This window comes from Arachis hypogaea, chromosome 15, assembly GCF_003086295.3.
Source record: "Arachis hypogaea cultivar Tifrunner chromosome 15, arahy.Tifrunner.gnm2.J5K5, whole genome shotgun sequence".
NCBI lineage: Eukaryota > Viridiplantae > Streptophyta > Magnoliopsida > Fabales > Fabaceae > Arachis > Arachis hypogaea.
The window spans coordinates 144,742,468-144,759,792 of NC_092050.1; the positions used below are offsets into that span (position 1 = coordinate 144,742,468).

Sequence of the window (17,325 nt, forward strand, 5' to 3'; positions counted from 1 at the left end):
TTCGGGCTTGGATCGAGTTCTTCTCAAGTTCAGCCCGTTTTGATTTCTTTGGCTTTTTTTGCTTTTCCTTGGACTCTCAATTTTGCTTTCAGCCCACCATCCTTGCTAATTGCTTTTCATTCCATTTGGGCTATTGAATTCTGGCCTGCAATAATAAATAATTAGTAATAAATAATTATAATTAATCAACACTAATTATTTATTTTGCCCAAAAATAATGTTTGTCATCACTAATTAATTTGGTTAATTTCTTAACTCAACAACCTTTATGTTGGAAATTTGGAGATTTAAACAAAGTCATAGTCCAGCGATGAGGGCTTCGTATTCTGATTGGTTGTTGCTGGCTTTGAAGGATAGATGTACTGAATGTTCTAGGATGAAGCCATCACTACCCTCAAGTCGGATCCCTACGCCACATCCTTGAATGTTAGATGAACCATCAACGTATAATGTCCATTGTATTGTATAGTCGTCTTCGGTAGGCATTGTTAATTCTGCTATAAAGTCGGCAAGGAATTGGGATTTGATCGGTCCTCTGGCTTGGTATCTGATATCAAATTCTGACAATTCGACCGACCATTTTACAAGCCTGCCAGCAATTTCTGGTTTGTGTAGCACCTGTCGTAATGGGTGGTCGGTGCGAACATAGATGACATGGCTCTGGAAATAAGGTCGGAGTCGCCTTGCCGAGAATAGCAGTGTTAATGCCAATTTTTCAATCCTCGGATAATTGATTTCAGCGTTTTGTAGTATTTTGCTGACGAAGTATATTGGATGTTGAGCTTTGTCCCTTTCTGTAACAAGAGCGGAGCTTATCACCCAATTAGTAACTGATAAGTATAAGTATAAATCTTCCCCTTGTAAGGGTTTTTATAAAATCGGCGGTTGTGAGAGAGTTGTTTTCAGATTGACAAAAGCTCGATCACAATCGTCATTCCGGTGAAAAATATTTTTCTTTTTAAGGGTTTGAAAAAAGGGAATAGATCTTAAAGCCAAGCATGAGACAAATCTGAATAGGGCAGCAAGTCTTCCTGTTAAGCGTTGGACTTCTTTTAATGTCCTCGGGATGATATTTTTGTTTTCCAGATATGTTTTGTTTTTATTTTTAAATTATTTGAAAATATAAAATTAGGATTAGTTGAATTCTAAAACTTGATTGATTTAAAATGGTATTTTTGTCTAATCGAATAAAGTAAGGGTGTTTAAAACTTTTAATAAAATTAAATAAAAAAAATATTTTTTTTATTTAATTAAAAGGGTGTTTCAGTAAAAGTGGTGATATAATACATATTTAAAAAAAAAATAAATGCTGATGTGAAAAATAAATTCCACATGGCTTGTTATTATTTGTCCATATTTTAAACGTATCGGTACGTATGAATTTATTATTGTACTGAAGTAAACACTTAATTTAATACATCAATACAGATTGGAGTAATTAAGTGATATTGATTTGAAGTAATTTTTAGTTATGTAATTAATTTAATAATTTTTAGTATGAAATAAGAATGTGCATGTTAATTTAATAAGAATTGTGTCACTGCTTTTTTTTTTTAATCTATTTTTTGAAATGAGAATCGTTTAAATGGCTTTACTTTTAGTTGGGGTCTTAAACAAGGAGCCCCTATGTCATCTTATTTTTTTTTTTATGTTATGTATGAAAAAATTGTCATACTTTATTAGTCATCAGGTTGATTTGGACTTGTGGGAGGCAGTTGTTGTTTTTAGAGAGGGACAAAAAATATCCCACTTAATATTTGTAGATGATTTGTTTTTATTCTGTAAAACTACAAAGAGACAAGTACAAAATATGATGTTAGTTTTAGAGATTTTTCGTAAAGCATCTAAGATGAAGATTAATGTGAAAAAATCTAAAGTGTTTTGTTCCAAGAATGTCTCTACAACAAGGACAAGTATCTTAGGGTTACCTTTAGCCATTTTAAGGTGACCCATTCAGTTTTTAACGGTGTCCTGGATAAGATTCGGGGTAAACTAGTAAGCTGAAAAAGGGAGTTTACTCAATCAGGCAGGTAGACTCTACTTGGTTAGTTCTATTGCAACCACTATTCTCATGTACTAGATGCATGTCTCTTTTTTTCTCAAATGGATCATTAGTAAACTGGAGTTTATGATGAGAAATTTTCTTTGGAAAGGATAAGTTGATGGAAGAGAATTGAATCTTGTTAGTTGGAAGGTATTGGTTACTCCAAAAAAATATGAAAATTTGGGGATTAGAGATCCTTATTGTATGAATATTGCTCTTCTTGAAAAGTTAGTTTGGACTTTTTTTCCATCAGGCAAACAAGTTATGGGTCCAATTGTTGGATATCAAATTTCGATCATCTCTATATGACTATTTTGGTTGTCTTAAGAATAAGGCCTCTCTCATTTGGAGGAGTCTTTGAAAATTGCAAGGCTTGGAAAGTGTTGAAAGATGGATTTACTTGGTGTATTGGGATTTAAAGCAGAATTTTTGGTTTTCTAGTTGGAGGAAAGAAGGACAGTTATCTAATGAGATGGATTATATTCATATTTCTGATTCGAACCTCCGGATACAGGATATTTGGTCGGTTGGTAGGTGTCATTTGGATATTCTTTATTTTCCTTTATCTCAAAATCTGAAAGGTAATATTCTTTCTTACAATCCAGATATGTAAGCAGGTCCAGAAGTGGATTGGTATTGGTTTGGGTCTACGACCAAAGTTTATGATTCACGCAACGGTTACTTGTGGTTGTGTAAGTAGTTGTCTGGTTGGGAGGAGCGAGAGAATTGGCTTTAGCTTTGGCACCAGCTTATTCCGGAAAAGCACAAGCGTTTGGCTTGGCTGTGTCTTAAGGAGGCTATTCCTACCGCAAGTTTTCACTTCAGAAGAGGGATGTCATCATCGGATAGGTGCCCAAGATGCCTTTCTAACTAGGAATCGGTTCTACATTGTATTCGAGTTTGTCTAAAAGCTCAACTTGTATGGCATAGGTTGGATATTTTTTGTCATCCTCTAAATTTGAAGAACTGGTCCTTGTATCATAGCAGAGAGCATCCATTCAAGTTCTTTTCGGGACTTTGGTAGATATGGCGAGTAAGGAATAATGACATCTTTAATCCTCATGAGACTTGACTTCCGAAAAAAGTGATTTGTCTAGCTTTAACTTCAGAAAAGGAGTTTAGGAGTATTTTTGAATTACAACATATGTCACTCCCCTCTATTCTAAGTGGTTCTTGGAATCCCCATCCATCGGTACTTTTAAGATTAATTGTGATACTAGTTATCCTGGTTCTGGTGATAGTGTTGGTTTTGCTTGCGTTATTAGAGATTGTAATGTAAGTTGGCAAAGGGGGTGTTTGGGAATGATTGGGAGTAATAGTATTCTTCAAAGGGAATTGTTTGCTATTTTGAGAAGATATCTCTTAGCCTGGAATGTGGGTCAACGAGATGTTATTTGTGAGGCAGATTGTGTGAAAGTGTTTAATCTTGTTATTAATCACCATGATGGTTTTGGGTTTATTAATCCGTTGGTGCTCAAAATAAGGGATATCATCATTGAAATTGGTTTGTTGACTTTCGTTTGATTATAAAAGATGTAAATACGGTGGCAGACACTATGGTAAAGTTGACGATGAGGTTATAACTTTATCAATTGAAGTTTTCTTTATCTATTTGGGAGGAGTTTAAGAGTAGTCTTAAATGAGACTACCCTTCTATTTAAGTAGTTTCTTTGTTTTTCTTATTTTTTTTATTTAGCTTATTTAAATAAAAAAATGATATTGATTAGTGCTTGTGAGCAACTTTAATCATAGTTTACTAACATATTTTAACGATATTAATGATTAACAATGTATATTAGCAATAACAATGGTAGATCCGATGAGTTAATTATATTATATTATATTAGTGTTAACTATTAGTTTGGTAGTCAAAAGATTTAGCTATTGATAAAAAGTTCTTATGTTATCGACAAAACAATTTTTGAATGATTAGAAATAAATGCGACAAAACTAACTAATATTATTATATTTTTGTAAGTGATATATAAAAAACTTTTATATTTAGTAAATGACTTATCTATTTACTCTGAATTTTATAGAAACATTTGAATAAATATTTAGAAAATATACAAAAAAAATTTTGGAACAAAATTTAATCTTTAGATATTTTTTACTATTTTAAAAAATATGATCATTTACAATTATTTTTTTAAAAAATGTCACTTGACATAATATTACTAAATTTTAAGAATAAAAATATCTTATTTATTTAACAATGATAGCAAATAAATTATATTAAAATTTGATCTCTAAAGTATTTTTTTAGAATATATATTTAATATATTATTTTTTTGATCACATTTTTAAATCTTTCAGGAGTTTATTTGTCATTAACATCTTTTCAGGATCTTTTTGTCAGCGATATAAACTTTTAAGTACCATTTTTATAGTTTACTTTATATTATAAAGAAATACAATTGTGGGTAATATTGTTATGTTGTGTTTTACATAACATTGTTGTCAAAATAACATTGTTATATTTTTTTTATTATTATATTATATTATTGTAATTTAGATATTTCAAAAAAATATAAATAAAGTGTTATTTATTAGATATATATTAATTTTTCTTAGTTTTAAATGTGTTGTTTAAAAGAATTTAATTTTAATGTATTGTCAGTGTAAAATTATTTTTATACGTGCATCCAATCACATAATACCACATTAGTAAAAATAACTAACTTTTACAATGACTGGAAATGATCATTAAAAGAATAATTGTAATTACATGATTATATAAAACGTTTTATACTGTCAGTGCATCAAAATTAAATTCTTGTTTAAAATTAATAAAACTTTTTGACCTATTTATTGATAATGTATTTAATGCAAAAATATTTGGTTAATGTTTTAATTTTCACTTTTTATTAAAGATTAGCATTCAACTTATGTGTATTGCAAGGCGGAAAAAAAAAATTAAAATAACGTATTCTTTTATAAGTTATATTGAATAGGAAGACGTATATTCAATAGAAGACAAAGACGATGCATGGTACGTAATATCACACATTTTGAAAATGATATTTTGGAATATTTCGAACATCTTGCATGGTGTATTTTTATATATATTATATATTTTTACAAGTGACTTATATCGTGTTTTTTATTCTTTTTTGCTATATTTTGTATTTTTCTACTTCTTTTTCTTTTGAAGGGGAGAAACAACATGAAAAAAAATACTAAAAAAAGAAAACTTAAGAGCAAAAAGAAAAAGAGGAAAAAAAAAACAGTAAAAGAGAAATAAGAGAAATGAAAAAATAAAAAATACAAAATTTCTATATTTTTCTAAAAAATTGTGTGTATCACTTAAAAACTTTATTTGTTTTTTATTTAAAATGATGTATCTATAAAAGAAAAATGTTCAAAAGTCATAAGAAGTATGTTGTTGAATTATTAAAGAAATTAAAATGATAGTTAAAAGTTATAAAAAATTTATCTATTTGGTTTAATAAAACTATAAAAGTTTTTGCGTTTCTAATCTATTACTTAAAAACTTAAACAAGTAATTCAAAAATAAAAAATTCCTTGGGAGAATTGCTTATAATATTTATTTAGTATTTGTTATGGTTTTTAAAAAGTATTCTTTAATTATTAAAATAGGTTAAAAATTAATTTTAAATTTAAAAATATAAAAATTAAAAAATTTTAGATATTTAAAATTATTATAAAAAGTAACCTAGTAAAAAGAAAAAGTTTAGGGGCCAGCAACTTTTTCAAATTCTGGCCAATATGTAACCAGCAGGAAAAAGTGAGCCATTTGATGAAATCTCACACCATTAAAATCGATAACTATTTGATAGCTACAAATACCAAAAGTTGATGGCCCTATCACTTCTCAATAAAAAATTAGACACCAAACAAAAAAAATACCATAGAATTGGCCTCCTAATAAACACACTTGTAAGTTGTAAGTTGTAAGTTATAAGTTGTAACCCAGCATTTCTCGTTCCAGCTATTCACTAATTCAGTAGTTCTAATGAACTTTCTCGCAAGAAAACTGGAATTCATTTTTCTTCACACATAGAGCGGGTGTGATATTGGAGGGAAAGAAGTTGCAGGTTTCGTGACACGAGCACAGTCAGTTGAGAACAGTCAACCAGCTACATTGTCAAGAAATATATTTATTCATATATGTAGTCATGTTCACACAGTCACACTCAACTCTGTCCGATCCTCTTCTCCACTCAACCAAAAAATGCATGCTTTGGCTTGAATTTCTACTCAATCATTCGTGGGGTTTTCTCCGAGACCTCCTCTCCATACAGGTAGGCCTTTTACTCTCTTGTTCTTTTTTTTTGTTATGGCTATTATTAGGTGCGTTATACTCATTTTGGTCCTTGTAGTTTCACATGTGATTTATTTTGACTAATATAGGTCAATTGAATCAAAATTGATTCGTAGATAACAATCCTAAGTCAAATTGGTCATCAAATGTGAGTCAAATTTGTTCATTTTAGTCATGTAGTGTAAGTTTTTTAAAATCTATACAAAGACGAAAGTGACTCACTTGTGTTCAGAAACCAATTGAGCAAATTAATCCCATTTGCTTTCGGTACTTTGAGTCATCAGACAGTGATCTGATTGCTAAACCAGTTGTAATTTATTGTTATTAGCAATGACTCATATATTTGCTATATAATAATGTGGAATATATGTGTTAATTCAACACAACGCACTCACTATGCTATGCTTGTATTGTAGATACACATGAGGAGCATCACGTAAATGTCTTTGTTGACTCTTCAATAGAAACTAGTGAGGTTGGATACTTGAATGTTACAAAGCTGCAGGAATTTCAATTATTGTGTCGTTAATTTTAGGCCGATATTGTGTCTAGTTGTTCTCTTCCATGATTAAAATATACTTCTAAGGATTTAAGATAAGGAGATTCATTAAGGATAAGTTCCATTTTTCTCAGAAATTTCTGATATAAAGATAAATATGTCATTTACAATCCTTTTTCTCGTATGATGCATTAAATTTTACCTACCTTTGTTACTTGTCAGTAATGGTTACTCGTAGGTGTATACTTTCTCATAATTTATATTCCCTTCTTTCATATTTAAGTTTTATAGAAGTATTGCACTCTAAGATTATTGGTATGGTGTTTGTAAGGGCTAAATGCAATGCATTAATGTTTATTCCTGCAGGCTCTATGGAGTCATTTAACAGAGAAGCTAGTGGTGTGAGAGACACTGGTCCACTTCACAGTGTGAGAATAGCCTCCCCCTTTCGACAAGTGAGTGGTCCACTATATGCCACCAATGGAACTGGAGATATATTGCAGCAGAATATAGTTGTGACAGGAAACAATGTAGTGCAGAGCAATACAAGAACTTTTTCTGCTTTCCACAGAACAAGTCAACATCACTGGAATAACAACAGTGATAGGAGAAAAGAATACTTATTGATGTCCGGGCAATTGGGAATGTGTAATGATCCATGTTGTACTACCTGCCCTGCTTACTTAAAGGTTGCTCAGCATGAAAACTCAAGAATATCGAATACCTTTGGTCAAAAGGTGCCTTTCTTCCTAAAAGTAGACTTTTATTTCCTTTTGGGAAAACAGTCTCCTATGGAAATTTTCATCTAGATTGTGTTTTTTTGCTGTGCATCTGGTGGTGTTATTGACTTCCCTTCAATGTTTTTCCTTTCCTCCATAGTTTTTAGATACTTGATTGAATCATATTTCACAATGTCCTTCTCAAGTTGACTGCAATTTCATATTTATGAAGCATATATATGGTTTTTAAAGGTACCTTTTTATAGCATATAAATCTCGACGCACTCCGCTCTCAACCCGTTTGAATTCTATGGTTTACATCTTCCTTGACCTCTCCATTATTTTGAATAATACACCAAAGGTACTTAGATCGTTTTAGTTGTAGTAGGGTGCTTTCTCCAATTTTCACTTAGTATTTTCTGTTCTCATGCCAAACTTACATTCCATATATTCTGTCGTATTGCGGCTTATGCGCAGACCATATACTTCCAAACTTCTCTCTACAAATCCAGTTTCTGGTTAAAATCTTCTCTTGATTCTCCCATAAGATGATGTTATCAGCAAAAAACATGTACTGTGGTACGGATTATTGGATATGCTTAGTAAACACCTCCATAACCAATGTGAAAAGATACGGGCTTAGAGATGACCCTTGGTATAGTCCTACACTAATGAGAAATTCTTCTAGCACACCACATTGAGTCCCCACACTAGCTGTAACTCATTGTACATTATCCTGACATTTTCCTTTATTTAGAGAAAATTTTTAATTGGATAAACTGATTGTTTCTAAAACCTAAAGATTCCTTAACACTTGAAGCGTTTTGTTTAGATTGTTGTATGTTCTCAACAAGATTTACATAAATGCAGTGCTCTAGAGCTACAAGATTTACATAAATGCAATTCTCAACAAGATTTACATAAATGCAATGCAACAAGATTTTAGTAATTCTTTTTTGCATGTAGACTTTATTTGGAGTAAAGTAACTCTTTGGGCTTTCCTTGGGTACTTTGCTCATGTGGTTGTATCATGGTATGTCATTATTGACATATGTTACAAATAAGAGAATTATATGATATTTCTATCATATGTTAAAATATCAAAAAGAGTATCATAGATGATCTGTTCTGATTGGTTTCGGTGGGATTTTAGTTTTGATATTATTATAAGCAAAATACTAAATAGCTTGATAAGAAGTTGCATAATATGATGTGTGCAACTGAAAATAAGTAAATAGAATTTTGCTTTTCTTGTCCACCCATGATTTCTCTTTCTTGAGCAAAGTATTATCCAGATTCATGATTGGTCAATACTTGTTTTACAAAGGCCATTATGACAAGGTTTACGACGTAATTTGATCATGTAATTTTTCTATTTCTCATTGCGGGCATTATTCATTACTAATTTACCATTATTGTCACACAATGAAGTATAGCCCGTTCACCCATATATTGTGGATGTTCAATTGTTCACAGTTTCATAACGATCATGATGGAGATTTCAAGGGTTTTACTAGAAAAGTTTTCTCTTTCTACTCTTCATGTATTCATGGTGTTGTCAACCCTCACACTAAAGTTGTACAACAATGGAAGATGATTCTAGCTACTTTTTGCATGGTTGCAGTTTTTCTAGATCCATTATTTTTCTTCTTATTCTATGTACAAAAGGTATGGTGATTTCCTATCCCACAATTTTCAGTTACTAACGTTTTCTTCATACTATTACAATTTCCCTTAAATTTTCCCTTTTTATTGTGCAGGATTTGAAGTGTATTGCTATTGACTGGAAACTTAATACGACCCTTGTTTTATTTAGAAGTTTAAATGATTTTATATATTTCTTGAACATTCTTCTCCAGGTAATTTTTTAGTGACAACCTTTCTAGAAATATTTGGATGAACGTATATGAGAAGAGTTTTCTAGCATCAGAAGAAATAGGGTTTAGAAACTCTTGCATCAAATAAAATTTCTACTTCAGAAATACGAGAGAATAGGTATCTATAGATGATAGATGATAATCAATTTATGAAAATTGGCTTCAACAAGTATATTGAGTCACAAGTAATTGAGAAGAATAAAATATAATTTTTCATTCAACAAATAAAATTAAGTACCAGTTTGTTCAAGTGTATTATTTTCTTTGGAGAATTAACACATGACTTTAGCTTAACTAACTCATTCCAGCTGCAATTTTTACAGTTTAGGTTGGCATATATTTCACCTGAGTCAACAATGCTTGGTGCAAGAGATTTAGTTGACCATCCAAAGAAAATTGCTCAACGTTACTTGCGTGGCTATTTTTTTCTGGACTTGTTTGTTATAATTCCTATACCTCAGGTAATGTCTTGCCATCTTAATATCTTCTTCATGGAAGCATGCCTTTATTTTTGTTTCTTTTTTTTTTTGGGCTGACTTACTCACATTTTAGCTTAGTATACCAAATACCAAAAGTGTCCATTACCATTTACCAGCAACATTTTATGTGACGTGGAGATGTAAAAGCCAAACTATACAACATAATACTTAAATTATTTTATCTCCATTTTTTCAAGAAATAGTCAAATTTGATTCAAAATTTCTTTTGCAATTTACTTGTATCATGTATGTTTGACTTGATATAAAAGGAAAGTTATGTAAGTTCTTGCCCTTACCACTTTATAGAGCTTATTAGCTTGAATTTGTTAACAATATATATATATAACAAGAAAAAGAATTTCATTAAGGTATAATGGAAACAGTATAATAGAGTGGAGAAAAAGAGTTCCTCCCAAAAGAAGTTCAAAAAATCACAACTTAAATGAACTGTAGCTTTCCAATCTCTCATCATGTCTGAGATGGAAAGTCCTCTGAATAAATCATATCCTTTACACCATATAGATGCTAAATGCCTAATTCTATCCCAGACCATAGCTTTTCCTGAGAATCTATCATTAAAAGTGGAATATGTTGCACATTGGCACAAAGATTTTGCCTCTTTCCCTTTCCCAAAACCTGCAAACCTCATCAAGAGAAACTGATCTAGCAAACCGAGGCATACTAAAAATGCCAAACAAAGAACTCCACAAGGAATCAGCCATAGGACAGTGTAAACACAGATGAGACACTTTTTCTATTTTTCTTTTCTTTTCTTTTTAGATTTGTTTAGTGCAATATGATTTCCCTAAATAAATAACAAGTATATGCTAGAAGCTGTAAGATTTTCCACTGTCTATTGTACTTAACATTGTTAAGGTCCATTTATTTAACAATGGTGAAGTGTATCCACATAAATAATATTTATCTTCGTACATTCCTTCATGTAACTTAATGGGGTTAGATCAGTAGATGGAAGTCTAAGATGAATTTTGTCCATAAGATTGGAGTTTCGAATTTTCAGGAACTCTTTTGGGAAGAAACCGTGCCATTTATCACTCAAGGTTTTGGAGTCTTTCTCTGCTAACATTTAATTTCTGATTCTTGTTTGCAAAGCTCTGTCTACTTAATGTATTTCATGCCAAATGGTCACCTTTTATTTTATTTTTCAATTGGCATTAATCATAGAGGCTCTTGATAACTTGTCAAGAAACTCCAAGTTGTTTGTCATTTAAGAAAAATGACTTTGTCACTAGCAAGTAACAACTTCGATGCTGCAGAGGTTCAAGAGATTCATGGGTTTTAGTCAGCTAGTTGCTAACTTGCTAGCCTCATCTTTACAAGCTGCTTCTTGTGCGTTTTTAACATGTTCAATTTGAAGTCGATTTATTGTTACTTATTTTTATTTGGTTTTCCAAAGAATTAATGGTCGATAACATGTGCTTGAGAATACACCATGGCAACGTAAGGAAAGATTTTTCAATCTTTGGAAAAAGATAGAAGCAACTTTAGATTTATTATGTACTCATTAAACTTATTGTCCTGATATAAATAGTGAAATCTGTGCAGATAATGATGTTGTTTGTTGTTCCAAACTACTTGGGTTCCTCAGGAATGAATTATACTAAGAATCTTCTGCGTGCGGCTATTCTTGTTCAGTATATCCCCAAATTATTGGGGTTTCTACCTCTGCTACGTGATCAGTCTCCAACAGGGTTCATATTTTCAACGGTCTGGGAAAGTTTCTTTATACATCTTCTCGTTTTTATGCTATCTGGACATGTTGTTGGGGCTAATTGGTACCTCTTTGGTCTACAGGTGAGTGAAACAACATATTTAGGCTTATTACTTGATTCAGTGCTTTTCATCTCCATATAGTTGCTAGAACATGATAAATACGTAGTGTGAATTATAGGCAAATGAAAGTGATTTGTCATTGTAAGAGCGGTAGTGTATAGCAGCGTGCATTCAGAAGTTTAAGTCTCCTACCTTATCACTATTATCATTGTGCAGTTCATCCAACAATATAAATTAATGATGTTTTAATATATTTTCTCCACTTATATCCTTATGCATTAACTTGTCTTAAATATTGTAGAATATGTATATCGAACATTTAAGTAAGTTGACGATTTCTATGTGCATCAAATGTGACTTATCTTTGTAGATGTAAGAGGCATTATTGTTATTTTGATTTAGTAAATGAAGATTAATAATCAGTTGTTAACTTTTGTCCCTTATTCCCTACTTTTTCCTCTTCCAGAGAGTTAATCAATGTTTGCGTGATGCCTGTCGTAATTCTAATATTACTGGATGCATTGAATTCATAGACTGTGGATACAGGCGTTTGTCAAACCAGACATCACATCATTGGAATAACAATGTGAATGCTACTGCCTGTTTTAGTTCCTTGCCTGCTGGTGCTTTTACTTTTGGGATCTACGCTAACGTTGCACCACTTGTTATACATAAAAACTACATCAAGAAATATGTATATGCACTGTTCTGGGGCTTTCAGGTATATATTTCGTTCTTTTTTCTTTTGGTTTCTTCGGTGCTAGTTGCGTAAATTATCATTAAGGCTTATGAGCAAGTTTCCATCTTGCACCTTTTTAGTTGAACAACACTTGTCCTATCTTTTTCAATCAATTTAATTAATTGACAGTACCTATTTTAGCAGTTGCGATTCCTGTTATTCTTCCTTTGATAAAGTTAATAATTCTTCCCATTGTGGTTGATCTCTCTTTCTCTAGAACCCAATACTGGCAAGCCCTTTGTGTTTAGTGTTGAGCTGAAAGAGATTGCTGGGACTTCTGAAATCTGAACACATGTAAGAACTTGGTACCTCGACAATTATAGAAGTAGAACAGCTGCAGAAACACACTAACGGTAGTAGAAATGGATGGAGCAGGAGCAGAATTAGAAGACTAGAACAGAGAATCGAGATGAGAAAGAGATATAAACTAGGTGCAGAATGATATCAGTGTATTTAGTGTAAGGAAAGGACAAAGATCGTGACAGGGGTACCTCTCTCCAAAGGGTCTGAATCTAGTCGAATTTCCTGAATAATATACTCCAATCCTTGTTCTCCTTCTGAGCATCCTCCTTCTCTCTCCTCTAATAAAATTAGCACACACTATTTCCCCAACACACTATTTCTCTCCCCTAAATGATATACGAGTATGTAACATCATGCTATTAGATGCTCTAATATCATGTCAAACTAATAATATCTTAAAGTTTTAAGTGATGATAAATTAATGTCCTTAACAATAATATGTTATTCTGATCTTTGATATAGCAAATCTGTACTCTTGCTGGTAATCAAACCCCAAGCTCTTTTGAGTGGGAAGTCCTGTTCGTGATGAGCATCATAGGATTAGGACTGTTCCATTTAGCGGTTCTCATTGGACACTTACAAAGCAGTAGTCAAGGTCTTGTACAGAGGTAGAAATTTATGCTCCTTCTTCTGTGTTTCCATTAACTATTTGATCAATTGTTTCTCTAACTCACCTGTTCCCCTTTAATAATCTCAGCCACGCTAATGTGTAAATTCATCTACGCATAAATCTAGGAAATTTCTTTGGTGAAAAATAAAATTGGGTGAAGAGTGAAGATTTTTACTAAATTTATAAAGAACATGTGTATTGCACATGATAACCTTTTTTGGTGGGCTTTTTCTTTATTAAAAGAAATAATTTTCACTCTTTACCAAATCTTTACTCTTCACCGTAACATTACCCATAAATCTATGATATCCACATGCCTCTGTGTGTTTGAATATAGCTTGACCATTTTCTTTCAACTTGAATCTAACCGTTGTTGTGTAAGCACGTTCGGGCATTTCTATTGGCAGAATTTTGTTTGGGCTTATTGTATGAATCTGGAAAAAAGGATAGTAAACTGTATAAATAATATATAAATTATGACAAATGCTAGGGGCCATCTGAATTTGTTGTTTTTGGTCATCACTTAGCCATCAACTCAATTATTTTAGTCTAGTTCCTTTAGTTTAATAATCCAGCGTACTTTATCCCATACTTTTAAACATTGATGGCTAATTGATGGCCAAAAACAATGATTTTGATGGTCCTCTAGCATTTCTCTATAATTATTTGTCACAATACTCCTGCTTAGTCATGACATGCTTTTATCGAAATTAAGGTTGGGCTTTTTGCACTAGCACATAACCGATATAAGACACTGATGCTTTGTTATAAGTTATTATTATTAATGAAGTGACTTTTTTTTTTTGAAACTTGGTTATTGTGTTTGAAACACACTTAGAGAAATTAAATATGATTTTGTTATCTTAATATCCGACTAGAAGACTTAATTTGCCCATCAGACTAGAAGTTAATTATATATATGAAGCTGTTTATCTATGGTCAATAGTAAATAATAACCATTTCTGTTATATTCTTCATGTTTGCCTCAGAAAAAAAAAATGTTCCAAGTTATTTATTTTGTAATATTTTTAATTTCTACGATTTTTGTTTAATAGAGTAATAAAAATATGATTACAAATTTGATAAATATAGCACTTTCAATAAGTAATAAACAGTATAACTAAATCAATAAAAAAAGTCAAAAGAAAACCATTTCTTTAACTTATAAAAAGTTTGTAAAAATTATTATTGGCCCAAATGGGTTCTTAATGTGTTTGTTTTGCTTACAGGAGAGTTGAAAACAAACTTAGAGAAAGTGCTGTTGAGGAATGGATGAGTGATTGCTGCTTACCAGAAGATCTAAAATGGTAGAAACATTGCTCTTTTTGACAAATCACTTCCACACTACCAATATCATATTTCTCAATTTTTTTTATTCAATTCATTGGTCATTATTCATTAACTCCCTGTGCCCTCCTATGTTAATGTGTTTGGGCAATTTACTGTTATAAAGAGTTAAAGACACAGTCACTGCTGAAGATCGTGTACATGCCCTCACTGATTGCCCCCTTGTTTTACTAGTAAATCAGCTTCCTTGAAAATATGACCATGTTTTTCTACATATATGATTGTAAATATGCATTTGGTAATATGATCATCTCAGTGGCATAATTATTTTGCAATCCATTTCGATATGATCATGTCAATTTTAATGTGTGTAACAAATAATACTGGTTTATTACTCTATTTAATCTTAAAAAGTGCATTTCAAAAGTCTTTTGCATTTTAATTTGTTTGTTCATTACAAATTTACAATCATCCTTTTTTCTTGGATTAAGTTGTGTTATTGCAGTGATGTAGAAAATTTGTAATACGTGAGGAACTATTGATATTATAATAAAAGCATGAATGCTTGAATACTATGAAAATAGTATGCCTCCCACTTTTAAATTTTTATGCCAGTTGTATGCCTCATGAAATTGTGGATTATACAATGTACAAGTGACAGAATAATTTTATCATGCAGGAGAGTAAGACAGTCCGAAACGTATAATTGGGCTGCAACAAGAGGGGTTAAAGAAGAAATGCTTATGGAGAATATGTCAGAGGATCTCCAAAGAGACATTAGACGCCATCTCTTTAAATTTATCAAGAAAGTAAGCACTAGAATATCCGTGGCATATGATTTGTTATTTATATTCAGACCAATTTAGCATGTTTGCATTTTGAGTGTTATATGTTTGATGAAATGTGTTTCTTTCATTTAAAATTGTTTCCCTTGAGATCTCTCTTCTTGTATGTAGTCTTCTAGTATTGATGTTGAAGGTGGAAACCAGTTTGAAGGCAAATCGTTTTGCACGTTTGTCATGAAACGTAACCAATGACATCCAAGACCCGTGTGTTTGTGTGTGTGTGTGTATATATATATATATATATATTTGACAACTCTGAAAATTCTCTCTAAATATTTGCAGGTTCGAATTATTGCCTTGATGGATGAGCCCATCTTTGATGCCATTTGTGAGAGATTAAGGCGACGTGTATACACTAGAGGAAGTAATATATTGTGTCGTGGTGGTTTGGTCGAGAAGATAGTCTTTGTTCTGCATGGAAAACTAGAGAGCATTGAAGAAGATGGAACTAGAGTTTGCTTATTCAACGAGGATGCTTGTGGTGAAGAACTATTGATATGGTGTCTTGAAAATTCTTTAGTTAGCACAGGTATAGCAATGCTTGATGCCATGCTGTGACAATATGCCTTTTAATTAGCGACTTGGACTCTATCATCTTAAGTTCTTGACTAATTGATTTTAGATAAATTAGCACATGTTCATTGATGATCAATATGATTGTGCTGCAGATGATAAAAAATTGCCCCCTGAATGGAGGTTGCTTAGCAGTAGGACGGTAACATGCTTAACCGACGTCAAGGCCTTTTCACTTCGAGCTGTTGACCTTGAAGAAATAATAACCCGTTTCACAAGATTCTTGCAGAGTCCGAGGACGCTAGCAGCCATAAGGTCATTCCCCTGTCTTATTATATCTCGATTTCTACTTTGGGAGGGTCTTGTTAGTTTATTACCGCTTTAGAAATATGAAAATTAACCAAAAGTTGTACTTGCACACACTCCAACTTCACAATTGAATGCTGAAATTTCCATGGTTTCATTATAAATTTTCTTCTTCTTTCTGAAGAAGAAAGATAGTTAGAAATGCCTTTAATGACATGTAATTAGTAAGAACAAGCATGCTAATTTCTAAATCCATGGTTGACGTATATTGTTTGATAACTGCGATATTTTAGGTATGAATCGCCTTATTGGAGATCCCTTGGAGCAAACCGAATTCAGGCTGCATGGAGAGACAAAAAGAATCGACTACGTGCTGCTTCACAAGCAAATTAGGCTGTAGAGTGTAGATGTTCGGTTTTAAAACAAAATACTCGTTGCTTGCTTGTTAACTATTTGCAAAATTTCCCTTTTCAATTAAACAAACTAGATTAAGAATTTCGCGTTGCATGTAAAATTATTTAGTACATAATAAAAAAAGTTACAAATTCTATCTCAATTTTTTTTTCTAAGGTCAAGATATATTAAATTATTTGTGTTGGTGTGAATCTTCGACGCTTCGAAAGATTCGACCACAGTAATTAAAATGTCGAAGTACACCATGCATGTTGTTGAGTCAAAAAACCGTTGGAGTTGAATTTTGATTAATGACATGTGAGGTAAATATTTGAGTGTACTACCAACTCGACTCTTATTCATTTTCTAGAATGACAATGCGACCTCTCAAAATAAAAAGTTTAAAAACGATCCACTTCGATCCTTGTCTCATACTTTCATGACACAACGCGGTTCCTGTGGTAATTTTCCGTCAAGGCCTGATAGAAAACCCTGAGCTGTCACATTAACAATGTGACTTGTCATGTTAGCTTGTTGACATGTTCGTTTTGTGCTTAGTTAGACAAGATCAAATAGACAGGGACTTAATTGTCCACTTCCACGTCTTCAAAAATGACGTTGTTTGCGTGGAA

At 32.0% G+C, this 17,325-nt stretch overlaps 1 protein-coding gene across 2 annotated transcripts; it reads left to right on the forward strand.

Annotated features, from left to right (window-relative positions):
• Nucleotides 1-5,960: 5,960 nt before the first annotated feature.
• Nucleotides 5,961-16,856, forward strand: LOC112751092 (probable cyclic nucleotide-gated ion channel 20, chloroplastic). Of its 2 annotated transcripts, XM_025800130.3 has the most exons (14): nucleotides 5,961-6,309; nucleotides 6,746-6,804; nucleotides 7,195-7,565; nucleotides 9,024-9,215; nucleotides 9,308-9,406; nucleotides 9,748-9,885; nucleotides 11,470-11,718; nucleotides 12,164-12,418; nucleotides 13,202-13,347; nucleotides 14,579-14,656; nucleotides 15,316-15,445; nucleotides 15,764-16,010; nucleotides 16,150-16,309; nucleotides 16,594-16,856. In XM_025800130.3, exons 3-14 carry the CDS (start codon nucleotides 7,200-7,202, stop codon nucleotides 16,691-16,693), a joined length of 2,160 nt encoding a protein of 719 aa, XP_025655915.1. In that variant the 5' UTR covers nucleotides 5,961-6,309; nucleotides 6,746-6,804; nucleotides 7,195-7,199; the 3' UTR covers nucleotides 16,694-16,856. The 2 variants fall into 2 exon arrangements, with proteins under 2 accessions (XP_025655915.1, XP_025655914.1); XM_025800129.3 differs by lacking the exon at nucleotides 6,746-6,804.
• The last annotated feature ends 469 nt before the right edge of the window (nucleotides 16,857-17,325 follow it).

Excerpts from the sequence above, each read along its gene's own strand:
- LOC112751092 (XM_025800130.3), top strand. The coding sequence starts at position 7,200 with ATGGAGTCATTTAACAGAGAAGCTAGTGGTGTGAGAGACACTGGTCCA. Across the intron at positions 12,419-13,201 it reads CACTGTTCTGGGGCTTTCAG|CAAATCTGTACTCTTGCTGG; the intron begins GTATATATTTCG and ends TCTTTGATATAG. Across the intron at positions 14,657-15,315 it reads TTACCAGAAGATCTAAAATG|GAGAGTAAGACAGTCCGAAA; the intron begins GTAGAAACATTG and ends TTTATCATGCAG.